Source organism: Ammospiza caudacuta, chromosome 17 (genome assembly GCF_027887145.1).
Source record: "Ammospiza caudacuta isolate bAmmCau1 chromosome 17, bAmmCau1.pri, whole genome shotgun sequence".
Lineage (NCBI taxonomy): Eukaryota > Metazoa > Chordata > Aves > Passeriformes > Passerellidae > Ammospiza > Ammospiza caudacuta.
Genome location: NC_080609.1, coordinates 16794196 through 16814080, shown reverse-complemented (window position 1 = coordinate 16814080; position 19885 = coordinate 16794196). Strand labels below are relative to the sequence as shown.

Here is a 19885-nt window from a genome sequence, read left to right as displayed (position 1 = left end):
TCTTCTCCCTGCTCCTGCCCGTTCCTGCCTGTTCCTGCCCTCCTCTGCCTGTTCCTGCCTGCTCCTGCCCATTCCTGCTCTCTTCTCCCTGTCTCCCTGCCCCTGCCTGTTCCTGCCCTCCTCTGCCTGCTCCTGCCCACCTCTCCCTGCCCTGCCTCTCCTGCCCACCCCTACCCACCCCTGCCTTCTCCCTCCTTGTCCTTGCTCCCTCCTTCCTGCTCCCGCCTGCTCCTGCCCTCCCGCACGCCACGGCTCTGCCTCACAAGCAGCTGCTGGAATTGTCTCTTCTCACTCAGAATTTTAAAAAAATTATTACTGACTAAAACCCCCAGGAATTTGGTGGGAATCAGGGAAATCAAGATGTCTGTAAAATCCATGGGTTTGGAGCCTGGAAGAGAATAGCAGAGGGTGGAAAGTAGAAAAGTTTCCGTTATAAATAGCCCTCAGTGCAGCCCTTTGGTCTTGGGCGTGTTTTCAGTTGGTAAATTGTAAACCAAGAATATAAATGTGTTTTGTTTTGGCAGAATATTAATATCCTTTACAGAGCTGTTACATCTCAACAGCGTCTGTGAAAGATTTATGCGAGTGCTGACAGAGCGTATCAAAACTGCAAACTGTTCCAGATGTTACAAAAGCCCCCCACCTCTCACTTAGAAAAAGGTTGCTCTGATTTACAAGAACTGGCACGGGAGTGGTTGGGAGTCGCGATGCCCGAGGCAGGGAAGGCAGGTGGTGGGAGCTGGGCTGACCCTATAGACAATGCATTGGGAAATAGAGGTCTAGAAGCAGATTTTTCCACACTGATCAAATATATCCATGTCTTGAACAAAAGGCTCCTCTAAGACAAGCTCACACTCATCGCAAGCTTCAGCACAACGCTTTAAGCGATCAACCATGCTTAGCATTCCACAGCAACGCTTTGGGACTAGCTGGGCCACCGGGATCTCAGCGTCCCGCTGCGAAAATTACAGAGACCGTAGCGGTTTGGTATATTTCTGTTTAAAAACTCTATTAGTCACCACCAACTATAGTTCCTAGAAGTATCACTGACCGGTAACTGGCACCCCGGACACTCCGGCTAGGGAAGCCAAGCTAGCGAGTGGCACGGACACGGAGAGGCTCCGGGGAGAAGCGGCCGGCGTGTTGGGCGGGAGGGGACGTGTGTCTGCACTGCTAATCCCGGAAGACTAGTGTCCTATGTACAGGGCCACCTGGCGAGGGACAGCGAGGACAGGGCTGCGCCGCGACTACACGTTAATGACAAACTCGGGGTTGGTGTAGGAGAAGCCAGCAAACTCGTTCTGGTCCAAGTTCATGATGAAGAGTTTGTCCGTGGGCGTCAGCTCCACCGGCTGCCGGGTGAACTCTTTGTCGAAGTTGGAAGTGTCGCGTTTGTCCTTCTGTTAAACGGAAAGCACAGAGTTAAACTGGGGAAGGAGCGAGCCACCAGAGGGGACAGCACCACCAGAGGAGACAGCACCACCACAGGTGACAGCACCGGGGCTGTCCCCAGGGAGCTGCACTGTCCCAGCACTCCACACTCCACGCTGTTTCTCAAGCTGCCCCCGAGCAGGAGCTCCCAGCCCTGTAGAACAGAAGCAGCCCCACACCAGCAGCAGGAAGAGGAGAACACCGGTTTAACACGCCTGAGACACACGAGCAGGACACAGAGGGACAGGTGAGAGCCGTGGTGGGAAGGGAGCATCCCTCCTGCCCTGTTTGCTGCGGGAGAGAGAGAGCACGGAGCAGTTCTCAGCATGCAGAACCCCCACTGCAACCAGAGCTCGGCACTGCACAGGAGGAAGGAGCCTGGAGGAAGCAACATGCCTCGAAATGGCAGCAACAGTCACTACCATGTCAAAATCTGCACAAAATAATCAGCTGTAAGAGCTCTTTCTGCTTTAAGCTTGATTTTTGAATGATGCCGTGATATGGTGTTAAGCAACACTGGTTCATTGATGGAGGATGTGATTTGCTCCAGGGTTGTACAGAGAGAAAACACACAGCACTTCAAAACCTCTCAGAAGGAAAATTCCACATATGCAACATTTCCTCCTTGCAATTTCTTAAGGAGAACAACTTTGCAGCTACACCCAAGCCAAAAAAGGGAAAGAAAGGACGTTAGTGTCAGGATTAGCACTGGGAACCTGCTATCAGCACTGCGGAGCCTGCGCCGGGAGCGCGTGGGCTGCTCCTCCAAACCCTGCAGATCCCAGAGCGCCTGCCTCGGGGCTGTCCTGCTGTGGGAGGGGACACAGCCATGGCTGGAGGGTGACTGAGCACTGAGGGTACAGCACAAGCACCCCAGGCCCTTCACCCACAGTGACCGGTGGTGGAGGGACACTGGCAGCCAGGAACTGGCTCTGCTCTGCTCGTTACCAAAGCCACCAGGGACAAAAGGCTTCTCCAGCCCTTCTTCCATGTCCCCACACAGGAGAGACCCCAGCTCCCTGCTGGAGGTCACCTTCCCCTGCTGTGACACAGGTAGGACCCTGCCAGCCTTGAAGAAACTGTATTTGTTTTCTGTTTTTCCCAGACTTTGCCTTTGAAGTGTGGCCCCACCATGCCAGGCCCTCGCTGGGCTCTGCTGCACCAGGATTTCCAACCCTGGATGAATCTGCCAGCTTGAACTGAGGAAAGTGACTGTGGGGGTCCTGCAGTTCCTGCACCCCATCCCATCCCCATGGCTGAGCTCCCACTGCTGTGCTGGGGAAGGACCTGGCAGGACAGATGCTGTGTCCTCCCTGCAGCCCCTCCTGGCCCACTGGGACACCGGGACACCTTCATCCTCGAGCAGGAGCACGGCCAGGACACCGAGCCAGGTCTTCCTGCCAGCCTGGACAGGCCAGGGGCACCACACTGCAGCTGGATTGAGCCCTGGGAGATGAGCCAGCAGTGCATCAGGACCTCGGGGGTGCTAGAGATTCCACTGCCCCAGCAGAAATCCCATCAGGATGGCTTCAGCCTCGGGGAGGAAGATCAGGAAAAGCCAAGGACGATGGAGCAGAGACGAGGTGGGAAGAAAACAGGTCTGGATGGAGCTCGAGGAGCCGAGAGAGGAGAAGCAGAAGAGGCAGGAGGAGAGGCAGGCTGTGGCTGTGCTGTCAGGCTGTGAGCACAGGGAGATGTTCCCCAGGGCACCGGTATCTGTGGCTCCCAGCCGGGTCCTGGGCACCAAGGTCCCTCCAGGGCACCTCTCTCCACCACAGAGAAGGAAGGAGATGTGGATTTGGGGGCGCAGAGCAGGAGCAGGGAGCAGACAGCGTGACAGGGTCAGCTTCAGGTGCAGAGTTCTGCAGGCAAAGGGTGAAGCAGTGGGAATGTGAGGACAAGCCCACCTCGATGGCAGCAGGGTGCCCCAGGGTGCTCCCTGGCCGTGGCTGTGCTCGGGGTCTCTGTGGAAAGTTGTCCAAGGCTCCTGGAGAGTGCTGAGATGGTTCCTGAACGCCACATCCATCCAAAGCAACGTGGGCCAGACAGCGCTGTCCTACCAAGCCAGGAGCTTCTCCTGAGCAGGAAAGCTTTGGGATGCTGCAAAGGGAATGACACATCCACATGTGACTGGTGCAGGCTGCCACCGTGGTCCCCAGCCCTCGGGAGTGCTCAGCCTGGGAGCCCTGGAGTGGGAAATACCTCCTGCTGCTGCTTTTGGGCAGCAGAAAGCTCTGGGAGAGGCTGCAATGAGCCCGGGAGGGGGCTCAGGGCAGCCCACTCCTCTGCACTGCCCTCTGCAGCAGCCCCCACTCCTTGGGGCCTTGGCTGGAGGCTGAGCACAGCAAAGTGTGGGTTTGCTGGAATCTTACCTTGAATTCTGCCTCAACTGGTGGCAATTTGGCCTCTGTCAAGATGATGAACAACCTCTCTGGGAGCAGGCAGAGAACGGCTGTGTGGGTCTTACAGAGAGAGGGGAGCGCAGGGGAAAATCAGGGCTGACAGTGCCTCCAGCGATGGGCAAATTGACTCTGGGAGGTGGTGAGGGGCACAGCGAGGAGCACAGCGGGGTGGCGTGGTGGTGACACGGTGCGGTGGTGGCGCGGTGTGGCACAGCTGGGGTCCCTCTGCCCCTGGCACTGTGCCCAGGTAGGGCTGGCCCGGAGCAGGATCTCTGCCTGGCCCAGGGATGGGGATCCTGCCACGGAGCCCCCTCTCCACGGCAGAGCTCCAGCAGCTCCTGCTGATGGTCAGGACCTCTCGGAACAACCTTGCAGCGTCCGAACTTGGCAGCGGCCGATTCCCAGAGGCAGCAGGGAGGTTCACAGCAGCCTGTAATCCCTCTTTAGATGGAAGTGCCAACCGCTTCTAACGAGTGCTCCTGGGAGAGCGGGCAGGGATGGATGGATGGATGGATGGATGGATGGATGGATGGATGGATGGATGGATGGATGGATGGATGAGTCACACCGGGCTCTGCAGCTCGGGGAGTGCGAGGCGGTGCCAGGGATGCGCTGTGCCGGTCCTGGACCGTCCTTCCTGCCGTGTCCTCACCTCTGACTGTCCTTCCTGCTGACCCTGGACCGTCCTTCCTGCCGTGTCCTCACCTTGGACCATCCTTCCTGCCGTGTCCTCACCTCTGACTGTCCTTCCTGTTGTGTCTTCAGCCCAGACCATCCTTCCTGCTGTCTCCTCATCCAGGACCGTCCTTCCTTCCATGTCCTCACCCCGGACAGTCCTTCCTGGTCTCACCCACACCACCAGCTCCTTCCCCGGCCGTGTGGAGCCCGGAGCAGTGGGCACTGCTGCAGGAGGCTGTGGGCAGTCGCTCCCTCCCAGATGATGCTTCCAGCACATCCCAGCTCGGGTTTTGGGACAAACAGAGGAACGACGAGGAGCGGCTCCACCGCCGGCCCTGAGCCAGCATCCCCCCGCAGCCAGGGCGGCTTCCAGCCCCGGCTGTCGGCAGGAATCACCTGGCTGAACTGCAGAAACTCATTATTGCCAAACACAGGCAGGTTTCTGGGGCGGGTTTTCTTTCTTTTTATTTTATCATCGGTATCAGAAAAAAAACAAATTGGCACATTACAAATCAAGCAGATTGATACAGTGACAGCCCACGAACACCTGCAAGGGTATAAAAGGAAGCAGTGTGATTGTTGTCCTTTGAAGAGAAACTCACCCTTCCTGAAATGTTTCCTTTGATGCCAGAAACAAAACTCGGGCCATTTTAAAGGATAGAAGTACCCGTTGAAACAAGGTTTTTTACACCCTTCATATCAGAATTCACAATACTGGTCAGAGTTAAGTACCTCCCATTACGGTCAATACCATTTTTGACACATTTAAAGCACAGGTAACAAACTCCATCAATGGCTTTGGCATTTGAGAAGAAGAAAAAGCTTTGCTATGGAATGGATGTTGGTGGTGTTTACTAGGGTGACCAAGGGTTCAAAGGCAGCTCTTCCAAATTTCCCATTTACCAGGGGATGTTTGCTTTGATTTTAAAAAATGCTACTTAGAAGCTGCACAATCAGGAGAAATCTCTGCCAAGGGCAGCTCTGCCTTCCCCAATAACTTATCCCACTGCTGGGGACCCAGCCAGCCCAAAGCATCTGTGCAGGGAAGGGGAGCTGTGCTGGGGCTGGACACACAGCAGGACACGGCCAAAAGGGAGCCAGAACCAGCACCTTGGCTCTCCTGAGCTTTTGGGAGGAGACACTCTGGGGAACGGTTTCATTAAAAACACTTCTTGCCACTAAGGCTGAGAAGGCTAAATATTAAATGTTCATGGTTATTTCAAAGACTAGAAAAAGGAAAGAGCAGGAATTAAAGCACATGATGAAGGGATTTCTCCCAGTTGTCACCATGTCTCCGTTTTTGTTGTCACCCACTGAGCAGTTTGCATTTTCTCCAAACAAAACGTTACAAAAGCCCATTTGCAGCACTTCTTGCACATCACTCCCCTCCAGCGACACCCCAGACAACAGGAAGACACTTGAGACATGGTCACTCTAGTAAGGAACTAAAGCAAGCCCATGGATGCGAGTTCTGCAATGGAATGCGTCACCACAACGGCAGCTGGGACCTGGTGACGGACGCGGGGATGAGATCTGCACAGCAGCTTAGCTCTTGGCTTGAGGCTTAGAAAACTCTGAGTTAACAAAGGAAAATCCTTCGAATTCTGACTGGTCAATGTTCCCGACGACTTCCTGGTCGGGAGGAGTTAGCACGGGCGGGTGCCGGGTGAAAAACCGGTCGAAGTTTTCAGCATTGCGTCCGCACTAGGGGAGGAGAAAAGAACGGAGGTGGGTGGGGCGGGAAGGTGGGATGGGCGGGGAAAGGGGCAGAGCACACCTGGGTGGTCATGGGGGCATGGCATGGCACGGCATGGCATGGCATGGCACGGCATGGCACGGCACAGCCAGGGCCGGCTAACCCCGCTGTGCCACGGAATGAATGCAGCAGGAATGAGATGGGCTGCGATGGCTCACGGTGCTCCTGCTCACACACACCTGGTGCCTGCCCACACACAGCCCTGGCACCTGCTCACACACACCTGGTGCCTGCCCACACACAGCCCTGGCACCTGCGCGCACACACCTGGCACCTGCGCACAGGGCAGTGCCCACATGGGCATCCCCCTTTCCCAGGGGGTTTCCAGAGCAGGGGGCTCCCATCAAGGCTCGACTGCTCAGAGGTTTCCTCCTGCTTGAGGAGAGGAGAGAACCCATCCCAGGCCAGGCTGGACAGGGCTGGGAGCAGCCTGGGGCAGGGGAAGGTGTCCCTGCCATGGCAGAGTGGGATTTAAGGTCCCTTCCAACCCAAACCAGGTTGGAATTCCATGGTTCTGATTCCCAGGGCTGTCCCTGCCCTACAGCCCAGTCAGACCACAATAGTCCACAGCCTTATGGCCCCAGTGGTGCCAAAACCTGATTTAATTTCCTTAGCAATCAGAACAAAGGTGGTGCAGCTTCCCAGGCTGCAAACCCTGATTTAAGGGAATAACAACAGCAGCAGCTGGGATCAGGTCATTGCACAGCCACAGACCAGGATCCATCCCTGCCTGTCACCCTCGTGTCACATCCCCATGGATGGCACAGGGCTGGCCACTGTCCCTCCTGTCACACACAGCTCAGGCAGCAGAGCCCAGTCCCTTGGGCAGCAGCTCCCAGTGCTCCAGGAACAGCTCCCAGTCCCCCAGGCCTCTCTCCCAGTCCCCCAAGGAGAACACACGCTCCAAGAGCTGCCACAATTTTTCCTGGGCATTTAACTTGCATTTGTTAAGTAAACAGATTTGCATTTTTAATAAACATCAGACTAAACGTAATAAAATATTAATGACAAATACACGCAGAAGTCGATGTTTCCCAATTCCTTCCTCTGCTCAGAGCTTTCAGGGAAGACAACATGAATATCCATCAGCCTCTGATGGGCTGCTCCTTTGGCAGCTCTTGAATGTCCTTACAGCACCAAGTGAGACCCTTGCTCTCAAACCTGTACACAAAGCTCAGGGACAATGTTTGAGTGGATTTAACCCCAGCTCCAGCCCCTCCAGCATTGAAACCGTGGCACCCTTGCCTTGGTAGCACCACATCTTCTCATTTCTAGTCTGGCTTGGTTAAACTGCAAGGCCTGAGCTCAGCAGGGCTGGACCCAGCGGAGCCCAGTGCACACCCAGAGCCCCCCAGAGCCCCCTGCCCCATTGCCAGCCCCTGCCAGCCCCAGTGCAGACAGGCAGGGCAGCCCATGTGCTGTGTCTGACAGCCCTGCCTTTGCCTCATGGCTACAGAGAAATCTGCTGCCTTAGGGAAAAAAAAATAAAAATAAAATAAAACCAAACCAGCAACCCCCTCAGAAGGATTGGAAAATTAATCCTGATGAGAGGCTGCCAGTTATTGGAATAGGAAGCACAAATATATTTTAATATGCATATTGGCAAGCGAGGATTTCTCACTATCACGCGACGAGGGAAGAATATGTGGATGGAAAATCTGAAAAGTTGCATCTACCCATGGTATTTCCTGCCCTGCTGTGTGGAGTTTATGGGCTTTCTGTTTGGATGCAGACAAAATGGATGGGTGAATTCAATACCTTAAAGTTGGAAACTGCCTTTGAGTTTCTGGAGGGCACATCCCAGCCCAAGCCCTGGAGGAGGGGAGTGCCAGGCTCCAGGTCTGGCCCAGCCTGGTGAGGGGAGCAGGGAGGGTCCTGCTGCTCAATCCCACTGCTCCAGGCAGGAATGGTCGCTGTCTGCACGGGCACCTTCTCTACAGCCTCCCAAACCGAGCTCCTGCTCAGTGGACACAGATGCCATATGAAATTTTACATTTATCTAAAGCCATCTAGTGAGAAATTGTGCTCATTTTAGTGTGGCATTAACGTACAGGCATCACTCCATCCTGCCTGGAGAAAGGGGGAGGCTGGGAATGTATCTTACATAAATCCCGGTGTGTCCTGCCCAATATTTATAGCCAGCACAGAATGGCTTTTCCTCCTGAGCTGCAGAAATAAACCTGTCAGCTCCAAAGATGGCCTTGTATTTAATCACCTCCCTGCTTGGTTTCAAATAGAGACAAAAGGCACAATAAAATATTTGCCATTGATCCCGGGATGCAGTCAAGGACCACCAGGAGCTGAGGATGCTGCTGCCCCCCACCCTCACTCCATGCCAAGGGGAGATGCTCACACCCTGGATTTCCAAGGGTTTGGTCCCAAATTGTGGCACAGCCACAATCTCACTGGCTTTGCAGGCACCTCCTGGGTGAGTCTGACCTTCCTGGGGCTGCTCTGGCTTCCTGCTGCGCCCTGGGCAGGACCAGGGCTCTTCTGGCAGTCCCATTTAGGGGAATTTGGGTGACAGCACAGCCCTGGGGCCACACTGGGGATCCCTGTGCTGGTCAGGGGTGCCTTTCACTGTGTGTGGCTCAGTTTGGGATGCTGCAGCTTATCCCTTTATCCCTGCTGCTCTCAAAGGGAGCATCCAGTGCTCCTGGTGTGGGACCATCCCTCTGCCAGGGAAAAGCCAAATTTCTGCCCTGAAAACAGAGGCTGAAGAGTCTGGGGAATCCCAAAGTCTTCACAGGGCCCTGGGTCTCCCAGAGCAAACCGTGGCTGGGTTACCTGAGGTGTTTAACCTCAGCACATCCACCTGCCCAGTGTCAGCCCCTCAATCCTTAAATCCCATCTAATTAGGAAATCACTTGTGCAAACCTCAGAACTCACCCTGCACAGGCTGGACTAAGGCTACAAACCCCTGTGCATGGAACTGGTGTTTTCACACATCCAGGTCTGTAAGTGGCCTTTCAGCATTAATTAACTCCGAGCAGTTAGGGGGAAATTAATTTATGCAATTAAAAATTATTAGATTAAAAGCCATTTTTTAACCCCCCGTGCTGTTGTGAATAATCCTGGGCTCTGCTGTGCGATTTCAGTGCTTTCAAAATGAGACTTTTCAAATCACTAGGCTTTATGTAAAGTAAAGGAGTAATTAGATACCAAAAACAATAATTATCTCAACGAGAGACAGGGAGAGCAGGGAAGTGTAAACACACTCCCAGGGTAGCTGCAGACCCAGGAAAGGAATTGTTATGCACCAGCCCGAGCAGGGAGCAGCCAAGCAGAGCCCCACGTCAGAACCACCAAAGACAAGCCAGCCCCTGATCTGTCTTGTTCCTGACTCTGTGATAAAGGTTAATCAAGCACAAAGCAACACAGGAGCTCCTGGGAATTGAGGAATTGGCTCTGAGCTGCGGCCAGGAGCCTCCATCCACTGCTGTCAGTGGGAAATGATGGAGCTTTAGGCAGGGATCCACGGCAGCAGCACTGAGAGCCCCCCCAGGACCCCCTGAGCCCCCTCCCCAAACTGCAGAGGGACCCCAGGAGCACAGGGATGTGCCCAGAGGAGCTGTGGCTGCTGCTGCAGGGGCACAGGGGGCTCTGTGGGACCAGGAGGGGCTGGAGAGCTGAGCCCCCAGCTCACACCAGACACGGACCCTGAGGGGCAAAACAAACCTGGAGACAATCTGGGGAGCTGAGCCCCCAGCTCACACCAGACACGGACTCACGGTGCCTCTGAGGGGCAAAACAAACCTGGACACAATGTGGATGGGGCTCTGCTCCCCTTGGCTGGTGCTCCCAGGGCTGAGCATGCTCTGCAGAAGGGCAAGGCTGGGGACAGCAGCTGGGGGCTGAATCCCAGCCCTCATTTGCATCTCACTCCTTATTTTGAAGCTCTGGATACAGACAATTACTGCAGCCTGACCTTTACAGATGCTAACTATGAAAAAATAAAAGGAAAACAAAATAGCCTCCAGCCAAGGAGAAGAGCCAGGCCAGCACCAGCCCTGTGTGCAGCAGCACCTGGCCCTGGTGTGGCCATCAGGATGATCACAGGTCACAAACACTGGGGCACACGTCCTCTGTCACCCCCAGACCCTCCCTGCAGTGCCCAAGCCCCACTGCCATCCCTGCTGCTCTGCCCTGTGCTGGCACCAAAGAAAGAGCTTTTTCCAGCACTGCAGGAGAAATATCAGCTATCAGCAGGTACCTGAGTTGTCTTAATCCTCCCTAAATCCCAAATCAGCTGCAGTTAATCTCCCTGTCCTATCACACAGGGAATTTTCCGGGTGCCAGCCGCCGGGGGAAGCGACAGCCGGCAGCTTACACCAGGGCTGGTGTCACAGGGATTTCTGGAGGAAGGAGACATCTAAAACAGGACAGAATTTGCACAGTTTAAAGCAGCAGAGCAGTAAGAAAGGGCTTTTGATGGAATTCAGTGGTTTTTCAGTGTAAAGCACCAAATACCAATGCTGTGCCCCTGCCCAGGGCAGGCAGTGACACTGGGAAGGAAGAGAGAGATGGCAGGAGGGGACACAGCAGCAGCAGCTTCACTGGGAAATGGGCACAGAGGTGGGAGATGGCAGCAGCTGTGGGTTCAGGAGACAGGGACTTGTGCAGAATGACCCCATGGTGCCCCTTCAGTGAATCCAGGTGTGGACCAGGATCCCTCCACAGCTGGAGCTCAGGGATCCCCCCTTGTACCTCAGCATCCCTGGCACAAGGGTCAGATCCCAGCCCCAGACAGTGAATCAGGGGGGCACAGACAGCCCCAAACACTTCCACAGTGCTGATACCTTGATATCAAAGGTGCAGCTCTCCCAGTGATGCTGCTCCTGCAGGGTCCATGTCCTGAAGGGTCCCTCCCCTCCAGGGAAAGGCAGCAGGCAGCACCCAGACCCCTGTGCTGCCCACCCTGCACGCCCCCACTCCCAGGCAGGAGGGAGAGCAGCACATTGCCCCTCTGAGGGGGCACAGCTCACACTGTGAGGGCAGCTCTGAGCCAAGGACAGCACCACGAGCTCCCTGCAGAGGCTCCACTGCCAGCACTGAGCCTGGGGGAGAACATCTGCCTGAAATTCAAACGCCAGCCCCAAACACAGGGCAAGGGGCAGCTCTCCAGGCCAGCACCCCTGCCCCATCCCTGCCCAGCCACCACAGGGGTGTTCCATCCCAGCTGGATCAGGAAAGGAGCTGTGGGAGGGAAAATCCTGCGGGAGCAGAGAGGCACAGAGAAAGAGCAGAGCTAGAGGCACCCAGTACCCTCCACCAAAGGAGCTCCCACTCCACGCTCTCCCTGAAAGCAGAGTTTTCCAAGCACCAAAGGGGCCCTCAAAGGAGCGGGGCATCTGTAAAGCAGAGGAAAAGCAGAGGTGCAGAAGGCTGTTATGGGCACAGGGACGGGGAGGCTGCAGGTGAGCACACAGAGCATTCCCGAGCTCTGCGCTGCCCTGGGAGGATGGATTCAGGATTAATGTCCCCACACTGACCACAAATAGCAGCCATGAGAGCAGATCCAGTGGGGATCCAGCTCTCTGAGAAACAGCAGAGCCCAGCTGGGGCACTGCAGCCAACAGCACCCAGGGGAGGCACGAGAACAATCCAAGCCTTGAGCACCTGGAGCCCCACAGAGACTCTGCTGTGACCCTGCCAGACCCCAGTGACAAAGAGAAATCCAGGCAGGGACATCCCTGCTCCTGCGTGTACATAAGGGCAGGGAGAGCAAAGGGACAACACGGGGCCATGCAGAGTTTGGGGCACAGAGCAGCACCATGGGCAGGGACACCCACACTGGGGCTCAGTGGGGGACACAGCAGTGGGACAGTGAGGGGACCCAGCAGTGGGACAGTGAGGGGACCCAGCAGTGGGACAGTGGTTGCCCAGCAGTGGGACATTGGAGGGCCAGCAGTGGGACACTGGTTGCCCAGCAGTGGGACAGGGGGGCCCAGCACACTTACAGCCTTTGGCTTGAAGGGGGGCTGGATCTCCTTGCGCTCCAGCTTGTCCCAGTCGATGTAGCGGAAGAAGGCGTGCTCCTTGATGTCCCGCTCCCCCTCGGGGCCGCAGCCCAGGCGCTTGGCAGGGTGCTTGGTCATCAGCTGGGGACAGGAGGCAGGACACAGTCACAGCTGTCCCTCTGCCCTCCAGAATGTCCCCTCTGGACACCCCACATCAGGGTCCCACCTCCTGCAGGTGCATTGGGGCTCCAAGGAGAGGAGGAAACAGTCACTCCTGTCCCTCTGCCCCCCAGAATGTCCCCTCTGGACACCCCACATCAGGGTCCCACCTCCTGCAGGTGCATTGGGGCTCCAAGGAGAGGAGGACACTGAGGAAGGAGCTGGAGTGACTCAGGGGCAGGGCAGGCTGACAGTGCTTTATGAGAGCAGACTGTGCAGATGGCAGGTACACGAGCCAGGATGGGCACATCCCCTTCCCGTCTGGGAATGGAACTGGTTTGCAAAGGAACATCCCCGGGGTGCTGGCAGGGCTCCCTCAGCACCTGGCTGCAGCAGGGGAGCTGCCCAGCGGTCCCTTTGCTTGGCACAAACTTCTCAGCATCTGCAGGGTTAACTGCAAACCCCACTGCCCCTTTGACCTGGACAAGCTGCCCTTTGGAGGGAAAATAGCACAAACAGCCCATTAATGTTGTTTATCATCTAAACTTCTCCTCTTCACCGGCTCAGTAAGGGAAAGGGGCCCCAGGAACCACGGGCAGCTGTACCACATTAATATCCTGGGGCAGGGTCTGAGCCCTGCTCACAGATCAGATGGAGATGCCAGAGATTCACAAGACGTCGATAAGGATGGAGAATATGAGCTTTGTGCTCCCAACAAAACACTGCTTTATTAAATCAGGGCAGTTCACCCTGATGCCAGGGCTGCAGCAAGCCTGGCCCTGTGTGCCAGGGCTGGGGGCTGTGAGACCCCCATGGGGGGCAGGAGGTGAGGAGGTGCCAGTGCTCTGGCTGGGGAGCTGAGACACCCCCACCACTGGATACAGGTCAGCCCTGCCACCCCAGGGCACAGAACAAACCTGCTCAGGAGAGCCCATCTTTAACTGCAACAGGGCACTGAAAGCAAGGGAAACCCTGGGAAAAAAACCCAAACTAAAACCCTGAAATGACAAAAAAAACCTCCAAGAAATACAAGGAGAGAGCAAAGCCACCGACTGCTCTGTGAGCAAACAGCAGCACATCCCTGCTCCAGCTGGGACAGCATCTGCAGCTGGAGGAGTGATGGAGAGCAGCTTCCCGAGGCAGCAGCATCTCCCTGGAAAGCCCTTCCAGAGGCAGTGAGGGGCTGGCAGGCTCTGCAGGCTGGGCAGCCCCTGCTCGGTGATTTGCAGCTCCCACGCCGTGCCTGGTGCAGCAGCACACACAGCCAGCCCCGAGCCTGGCCCTGCTCCAGCCCGGGGCTGCTCGGCAGCTCTGAGTGTGCCCCAGCCCCTGCCTGGCCAGGAACACTCTGGATTTTCCCTCTGCATCCCAGACAGCACCAGCAAGAGGATGGCAGATGGTGACAGCCTCGGTGGGATGCCCCTCCAGCCACCCAGCGGTTTCTGAATGAAGGTTTTGATTTTCCTGCTGGCTGTGGCAGGGCAGCACCCCCTCCCCGTGCCCCATTCCAGGTGGGAGCTCCTGCAGCAGCTTTACCCCACGGGACAAGGGAATGTTCCTCTTTAGCAGCAGCTCAGAATCCTGGCAACGCCAGCAAGAGGCTCTGAAATGCCGCAGTGGGAGCGAGAAGCGCAGGATGTGTCATTTGGAGATAGAAACTCTATTTTGAGACACAGAACATTCAGATATTTTCAATATTAACTATTATAAGCAAACATTTCTTAAATTCCTACACAAACACTTATTTATAGCAGTGTGGCACTGGGGGGTGAGATGAGGCTCAGTCCCAGGCACACAGAACAGCACCAGGACCCCGCCAGCCTTTATCCATCACATCCCAAATTAACTCAGGCTGCAATTAAGCCAGGCCTAGGCCCAGTCCATGGAGAGCCCAGCTTGTTATGCTGGGCAAGGCAGAGCTTCACTGCAAATTAAGAGGCAGGATAATGAAAATGCTGCCCTGACCTCATGGAGACACCAGCAGAGCTTCGGGTTGTCCTGAAGGGCAACTTATCACAGCTAAGTGGGAGGATGAAGGTTTTGTCTCTGATCTTAGGGAAACTCTTTGGGAATCACATCCGTTTTCCCTGAGCATCAGTTTTCACTTCAGGCAAAGCTCTCAGAGCTGCCCTGTCCTCACTGGCAGGAGCCCTCCCTTCCCACCCTCCAGCCAGCACCCCAGTTCTCCCAGGCCAGCCCCAGTCCCAGCTGCATTTCTGCTCAATGCAGGGGCACAGGGAGGATGCAGGTGTCATTTTAACCTGGGTTTAGGACACACACACACAGTGGCACAAGCTGTGGCTTTAGCCCTGGCGGGCACAGGCACCAGAACCCAAGAGTGCCAGAGCCTGGCCATGGTGGGAGCAGTGGGGGGCTGGGACCCGGGGGGCAGGCTGGCACCCGGGGGGGCAGGCTGTCCCTCCCCACACTCCCCCAGCCCTGCCCTTACCCCTTTGCAGATGGCCACGGCCTCCTTGGACATGGACTTGGGGTAGGCGACGTTGTGCTCCATGATGGACTGGAAGAGCTCATCTTCATCTTCTCCCTCAAAGGGGGCCTGGAGCCAAGCAGACACAGCTTCAGGGGCCCTCCTGGGTCCCAAAGATCCCTGGGGCTGCTCTGCTCCTTGGCCTGGAGCCAGCCCCACAGTGACACTGGTCCTGTCACTGCAATCCCCAGACCAGCATCACGCCCAGCTCAGGGGGTGCCCACCCACGTGCCAGGCGTGGCAATGCCACAGCAGCCTGTCCTGTGCTCACAATGGACCCAACCCACCCAGAGGAGCCCAACTCAGTCACCTGGCCAGCCAGCATCTCATAGAGCAGCACTCCAAACGCCCACCAATCCACCGACTTCCCGTAGGGCTGGTAGGCAATGATCTGCAAACAGCAACAGCACAAAAATTACACAAAAATTACAGTATAATATCAGAGTAATATCAGTGCAATATCAGTGCAATATCAGTGCAATATCAGTGCAATATCAGTGCAATAGCAGCAACAGCGGTGTTACCCCCCAGCTCTGACACAGGGCAAAGCCACCCCGAGCTGCAGTGGGTCACAGGGATGGGGTTATTCCCTGGGACACACTTCAGCACTGGAACCCCCCCCCGAGGGACCCCAGACCCTCCCCTTGCTCTCTACAGTGCCCTGGGAGATTCAGGTGGGAGCAGTTCACACCACACAGGCCTTTAAAAGGAAAGAGCACTTGAAAGAAATCCCCTGTCCTGTGCTGTTCCCCACTGCTGGCGTGGGAAGGTCACAGCCCTGCAGGTGACAGGGCCATTCCTGGGTGCCAAAGCGATTTGCATCCTAATTTCCCACTTGCTGTTCTGCTTTTGGAAAAAGACAAATTAGAGCAAGGAGAAGAAAATAAGAGTTAAAGTGAAAACACTCGGGCATACACAGGGAGAGCTGGTCATTTGTCCTGCTGTGAAGGAGCATTAATCACCCACAGTCACCAGCTCTGCACCAGCAGCACCAGAATTAATCCTGGTGGGATGAGGGATGGATCCAGGAATGGGAAACCTCACTGGAGCAGCAAACACAATGTGGTTCAGCACACAAGAGCACTGATGTCCTAGCAAAGAGAATCTCTCTCTCTGAAATATCTAAATGAATAAATACTAACTTCATCATTGCAAATTCAGCAGAGTGACAAGAGTTTGGAGAGATACTTTTAAGTGAAGGGAACAGACATTTGAGAATAATTACTGCTCTGAATTTCACAAGTCTGGATTAAACTGTGCCCATACAGCACCTCATGGAAGTGTCATGTGTGACTCTATCACACCAGTAATAACCAAATCCAAATTCATATTGTGGGGATCTAGAGCCATGGATGGGGAGCCTCTCCCCATGAGACGTGGCCCCTCACTGCAAACAGTGAGCTGGAGAGATCCAAAGATTTCCCCTCCACGTGGAAATATTATTCACTGATAATCCCCTGTTTCTCACTGGTCATGTTGTGCTGGAAGCTTCTATCACACACAGTGAGGGGCAGAGCTGAGCCCTGGGTTTGCCATTTCCAGGAGTGAGTGAGGAACAACCTGCAGTGGGTCTGAGCATGCCAAGGACAGAGCAGGCTCAGAGCTGGCAGCAGGATGGACACGGGAAAACCCCAGTGAGGAAATCACCCTGCAGGGAGAGCAGCACGAGGATGTGCTGCTCTTGGAGGTGGAAGCAGCACACAGCACCACAGGCAGGCAGATCCAGCATCCCTATTCCCTTAGGGGGATGTGGGGATGCACAGGGCCGGGGGCATGAACTTTGCAGGCTGATGGTGGATTCCTGAATGTCCCTGTTTCAGCTGCAGAGCTGCCCAAGGCCAGGTCACCCCATGGCAGGAAGCACAGGGATGGTGAATTTGGTGAATTCCTGAACCCCTGTTTCAGCTGCAGAGCTGCCCAAGGCCAGGAGGGAGCACAGGGAGCACAGGGATGGTGAATTTGGTGAATTTGGTGAATTCCTGAACCCCTGTTTCAGCTGCAGAGCTGCCCAAAGCCAGGAGGGAGCACGGGCATCAGTTCCGTCCCTACCTCGGGCGCGATGTAGTCCGGGGTGCCACAGAAGGTCTTGGTGGTGACCCCATCCCAGATGTTCTCCTTGCACATGCCAAAGTCAGCGATCTTGATGTGCCCCTCGCTGTCCAGCATCACATTGTCCAGCTTCAGGTCCCTGCAGGGCAAAGCAGACCGTGACACGGGGCACAGGGTGAGCCCTGCCCCGGCTCACATCCAGACCCTTTGTGGGAAAATGTTTGGGAAATGAGTGAAAATAAGGCAGAGGCCGTCAGGATGGAGTGTTGACTTTACTGTTAACCCACAGGAACGCTGTGCTGGGCACAGTGCTTTGAAGTGTGCGATGGAAAGCGCTCACCTGGCAGCAGACAGATTTAATTGATTTTTTCCTTTCACTCCTGTGAAAATCAAAGTGCACTTGGAGCTCTCACGATGGAGAAGCACCTACTCAGCACAAGTTCCTGCCTCACCTGCACTCTGCCCCCTGAAATACAAAGCAGCTGTGTTTCCCCGTGCTGCCCAGCCCCAGAGTGCCTGTTTGTGGTACCAGCCCCCAGCTCTGCTCCTTTGCACCAGCTGTAGAGGTGGATCCAACCACACATCCCTGGATCTCAATCCCAGCCTCGAGCCACCCTCCAGAGGTGGATGCTGCAGCCTCAAGGACACCTCTGTAGCAAGCACTGGGCATTTTGGTGCAGTTTCTACATTCTGGCTGGGTTCAAGGCTGTGTTTTCTAATTATCCCGTCAGTGCTCAGAACCCTGACAGGCCAAAGGCACACGGACACGAGCTGGGATTCAGATTCCGAGGAAGGAAGGAAGCAGAGCCACTGGGGACCAGCAGACCTAGAATCTCTCCACAGCAGCTGATGGCAAGAAACAGCCCTCACGTCAAGTTTGTTCCACTTCTTTCATCTTTAGCATCTCCTGACTCCAGCAGCACTGCTGGCATCTCCCTTCACAGAGCACTTAATGGTGTCTGACACTCATTAGGATGCTGCGCTCCACCCTGGGCTCTGGGAGCTCTCCCAGCGGGGAGGAGCAGTGAGCGCTGCTTCCAGAGCTCAGCCAGCAGCCTGTGAGCCTGGTGCTGCACATGGCAGCGACCTCTGGCTGCTGGGAGCACACTGGGGATGGCACTGAAGCCTCGGTGGCCAAGCAGAAGTGACAGGGTGGCACTGCAGAGCTGGAACAAGCCACTGGCACGCGCTGACTCCAGGGGCAGCGTAAGAGAGCAGGGCCCTGCAGCCAAACCCGGGGCTTGGAGCTGGTCCAGGCTGCCAGGGAGCATTTGTGTTGTGTGGAGAGAACACATGGAACAGGGCAGGGGAGAGCCAGAGCTGCCTTCCCATGAGCTGGGGTAAAGCAGGATCCTCCCCCAGACCAGGGGCACCCATGGCTCCTTTTGGGACACACCACGTGCATGGCTGCACCCAGTGATCCCACGGGTCCTTCCCAACCCTAAGGATGCTGCCATGGTACTGCGGGCAGCTGCCAGCCCCATCCATGGCACGGGCAGGGACAGGCCCTGGAGCAGCTCTCTGCCCAGGCTCCAGCCCTGGGTGGAGCCTGGGGCAAGGAGGGAGGCAGGAACGAGCTCACCTACCGGTAAATGATGCCTTTGCTCTGCAGGAAGAACAGCCCGATGGCTATTTCTGCTGCGTAGAACCTGAAAGAGGAGGTTTAAAACTGACAGTTACAGGAGATAAATAAAACCTTCCCAATGGGGTGGCAGTGAAGGGAACGCGTCAGGCAGGCGTGAGCAAGGACAAGGCAGGGAAATTCCAGAGGAGGGTCACAGGGGGTGATCCAAGGCAGCCTGAGCTGGCAGGGATGCCTCTGGGGGCTGGCACTTCTGGTGGCACAGATTAAGCAGGAGCTGGACCCAGGGCCGCTCCTCAGGACAGGCTGGCAGCACGGCTCAGAGAGCCATCCCTGCTCCTGGGGCCAGCAGGCACTGCCACAAGTACTGCCACACTGCCCTGGGGCATGCCCCAGGTCTCAGAGGGCTCTCAGACACCATTCAGCCCACCAGGCTGTGCTCAGTGTTTGTGGGTTTATGTGAGCACCTGGAGGCTCCCAGGAACACATCCTGCTCTGCCCAGCTCTCAAGGAACAGGAGCCAAGAGTTAACACTGGGGTTGGGCACCTGGCAGAGCAGCCAAACGTGCTCTGGGAAAGGACCAGGGAGAGCAGAGCCCTGGTGTCTCCCAGGAAGCCTCCACACCCTCTGCATGGTGCCTTTATGCGCCTACATTTATCTATTTCTATTGCCTTTATGTGCCTACATTTATCTATTTCTATTGCTTTTATGTACCCACATTTATCGATTTCCCTCAACTACTCACAATACAATGCACCCCAAGAGCGAGGTGGAGGCAGCAGCACCAGACAAAGAGCTCTGCTGCACCTTCCCATCCCTGATTCCTGCCAGGAGCTGCCCTGCAAAGCCCCGGGCTCTGTCTGCGGCACAGTGCACCCCACAGGTACCCCAGGGTGCCAAAGCAGCGCACTCACACAGCGTGGGGCTCCTTGAACCTCCCGACCTGCTGGATCTGGTACATCAGGTCCCCACCATTCACATATTCCATCACAAAGTACAAGCGATCCTGGAGGGAAGAAGGGAGCAGTTAGCAGCAGGATGATCAGAGCAGGGAGCCTGCAGGGTCAGGAGCAGGCGCCAAGGGGACTGGCAGCCCCAGTCTGTCATTCCAGGGAGCACAGCCACCATCCCTGTGCTCCCCAGGGGCTGCAGGGGCTGCTGACCACAGAGAGCCCATAAGCATTCATTCCTTGGGACTGGAGCTCTGCCCCTCTGCAGACACATCCCCTGGAGAAGGCAAGTGGAGGAACCCCTAAACCAGAGGTTTTTCACTCCCAGGAGTACATTTGCCCTTCCTGACAGGAGCCATTTCCAGAGAGCTGCTCTGCAGGTCCCTGCTGGCATTTCCCTGGCACTCCCTGGCTCCAGTCAGGGCATGC

The 19885-nt window shown here is 55.9% G+C and overlaps 1 protein-coding gene across 1 annotated transcript in view; it reads right to left on the bottom strand.

Moving 5' to 3' along the window:
- Positions 1-251: 251 nt before the first annotated feature.
- PRKCB (protein kinase C beta) overlaps positions 252-19885 on the bottom strand; it is an 82584-nt gene continuing 62950 nt past the window's right edge. The window contains 7 exon segments of the mRNA XM_058816378.1: positions 252-1400; positions 12228-12368; positions 14836-14943; positions 15185-15265; positions 16924-17062; positions 18510-18572; positions 19421-19512. Of these exon segments, the coding sequence (XP_058672361.1) occupies positions 1248-1400; positions 12228-12368; positions 14836-14943; positions 15185-15265; positions 16924-17062; positions 18510-18572; positions 19421-19512 (777 nt within the window). The 3' untranslated portion in view covers positions 252-1247.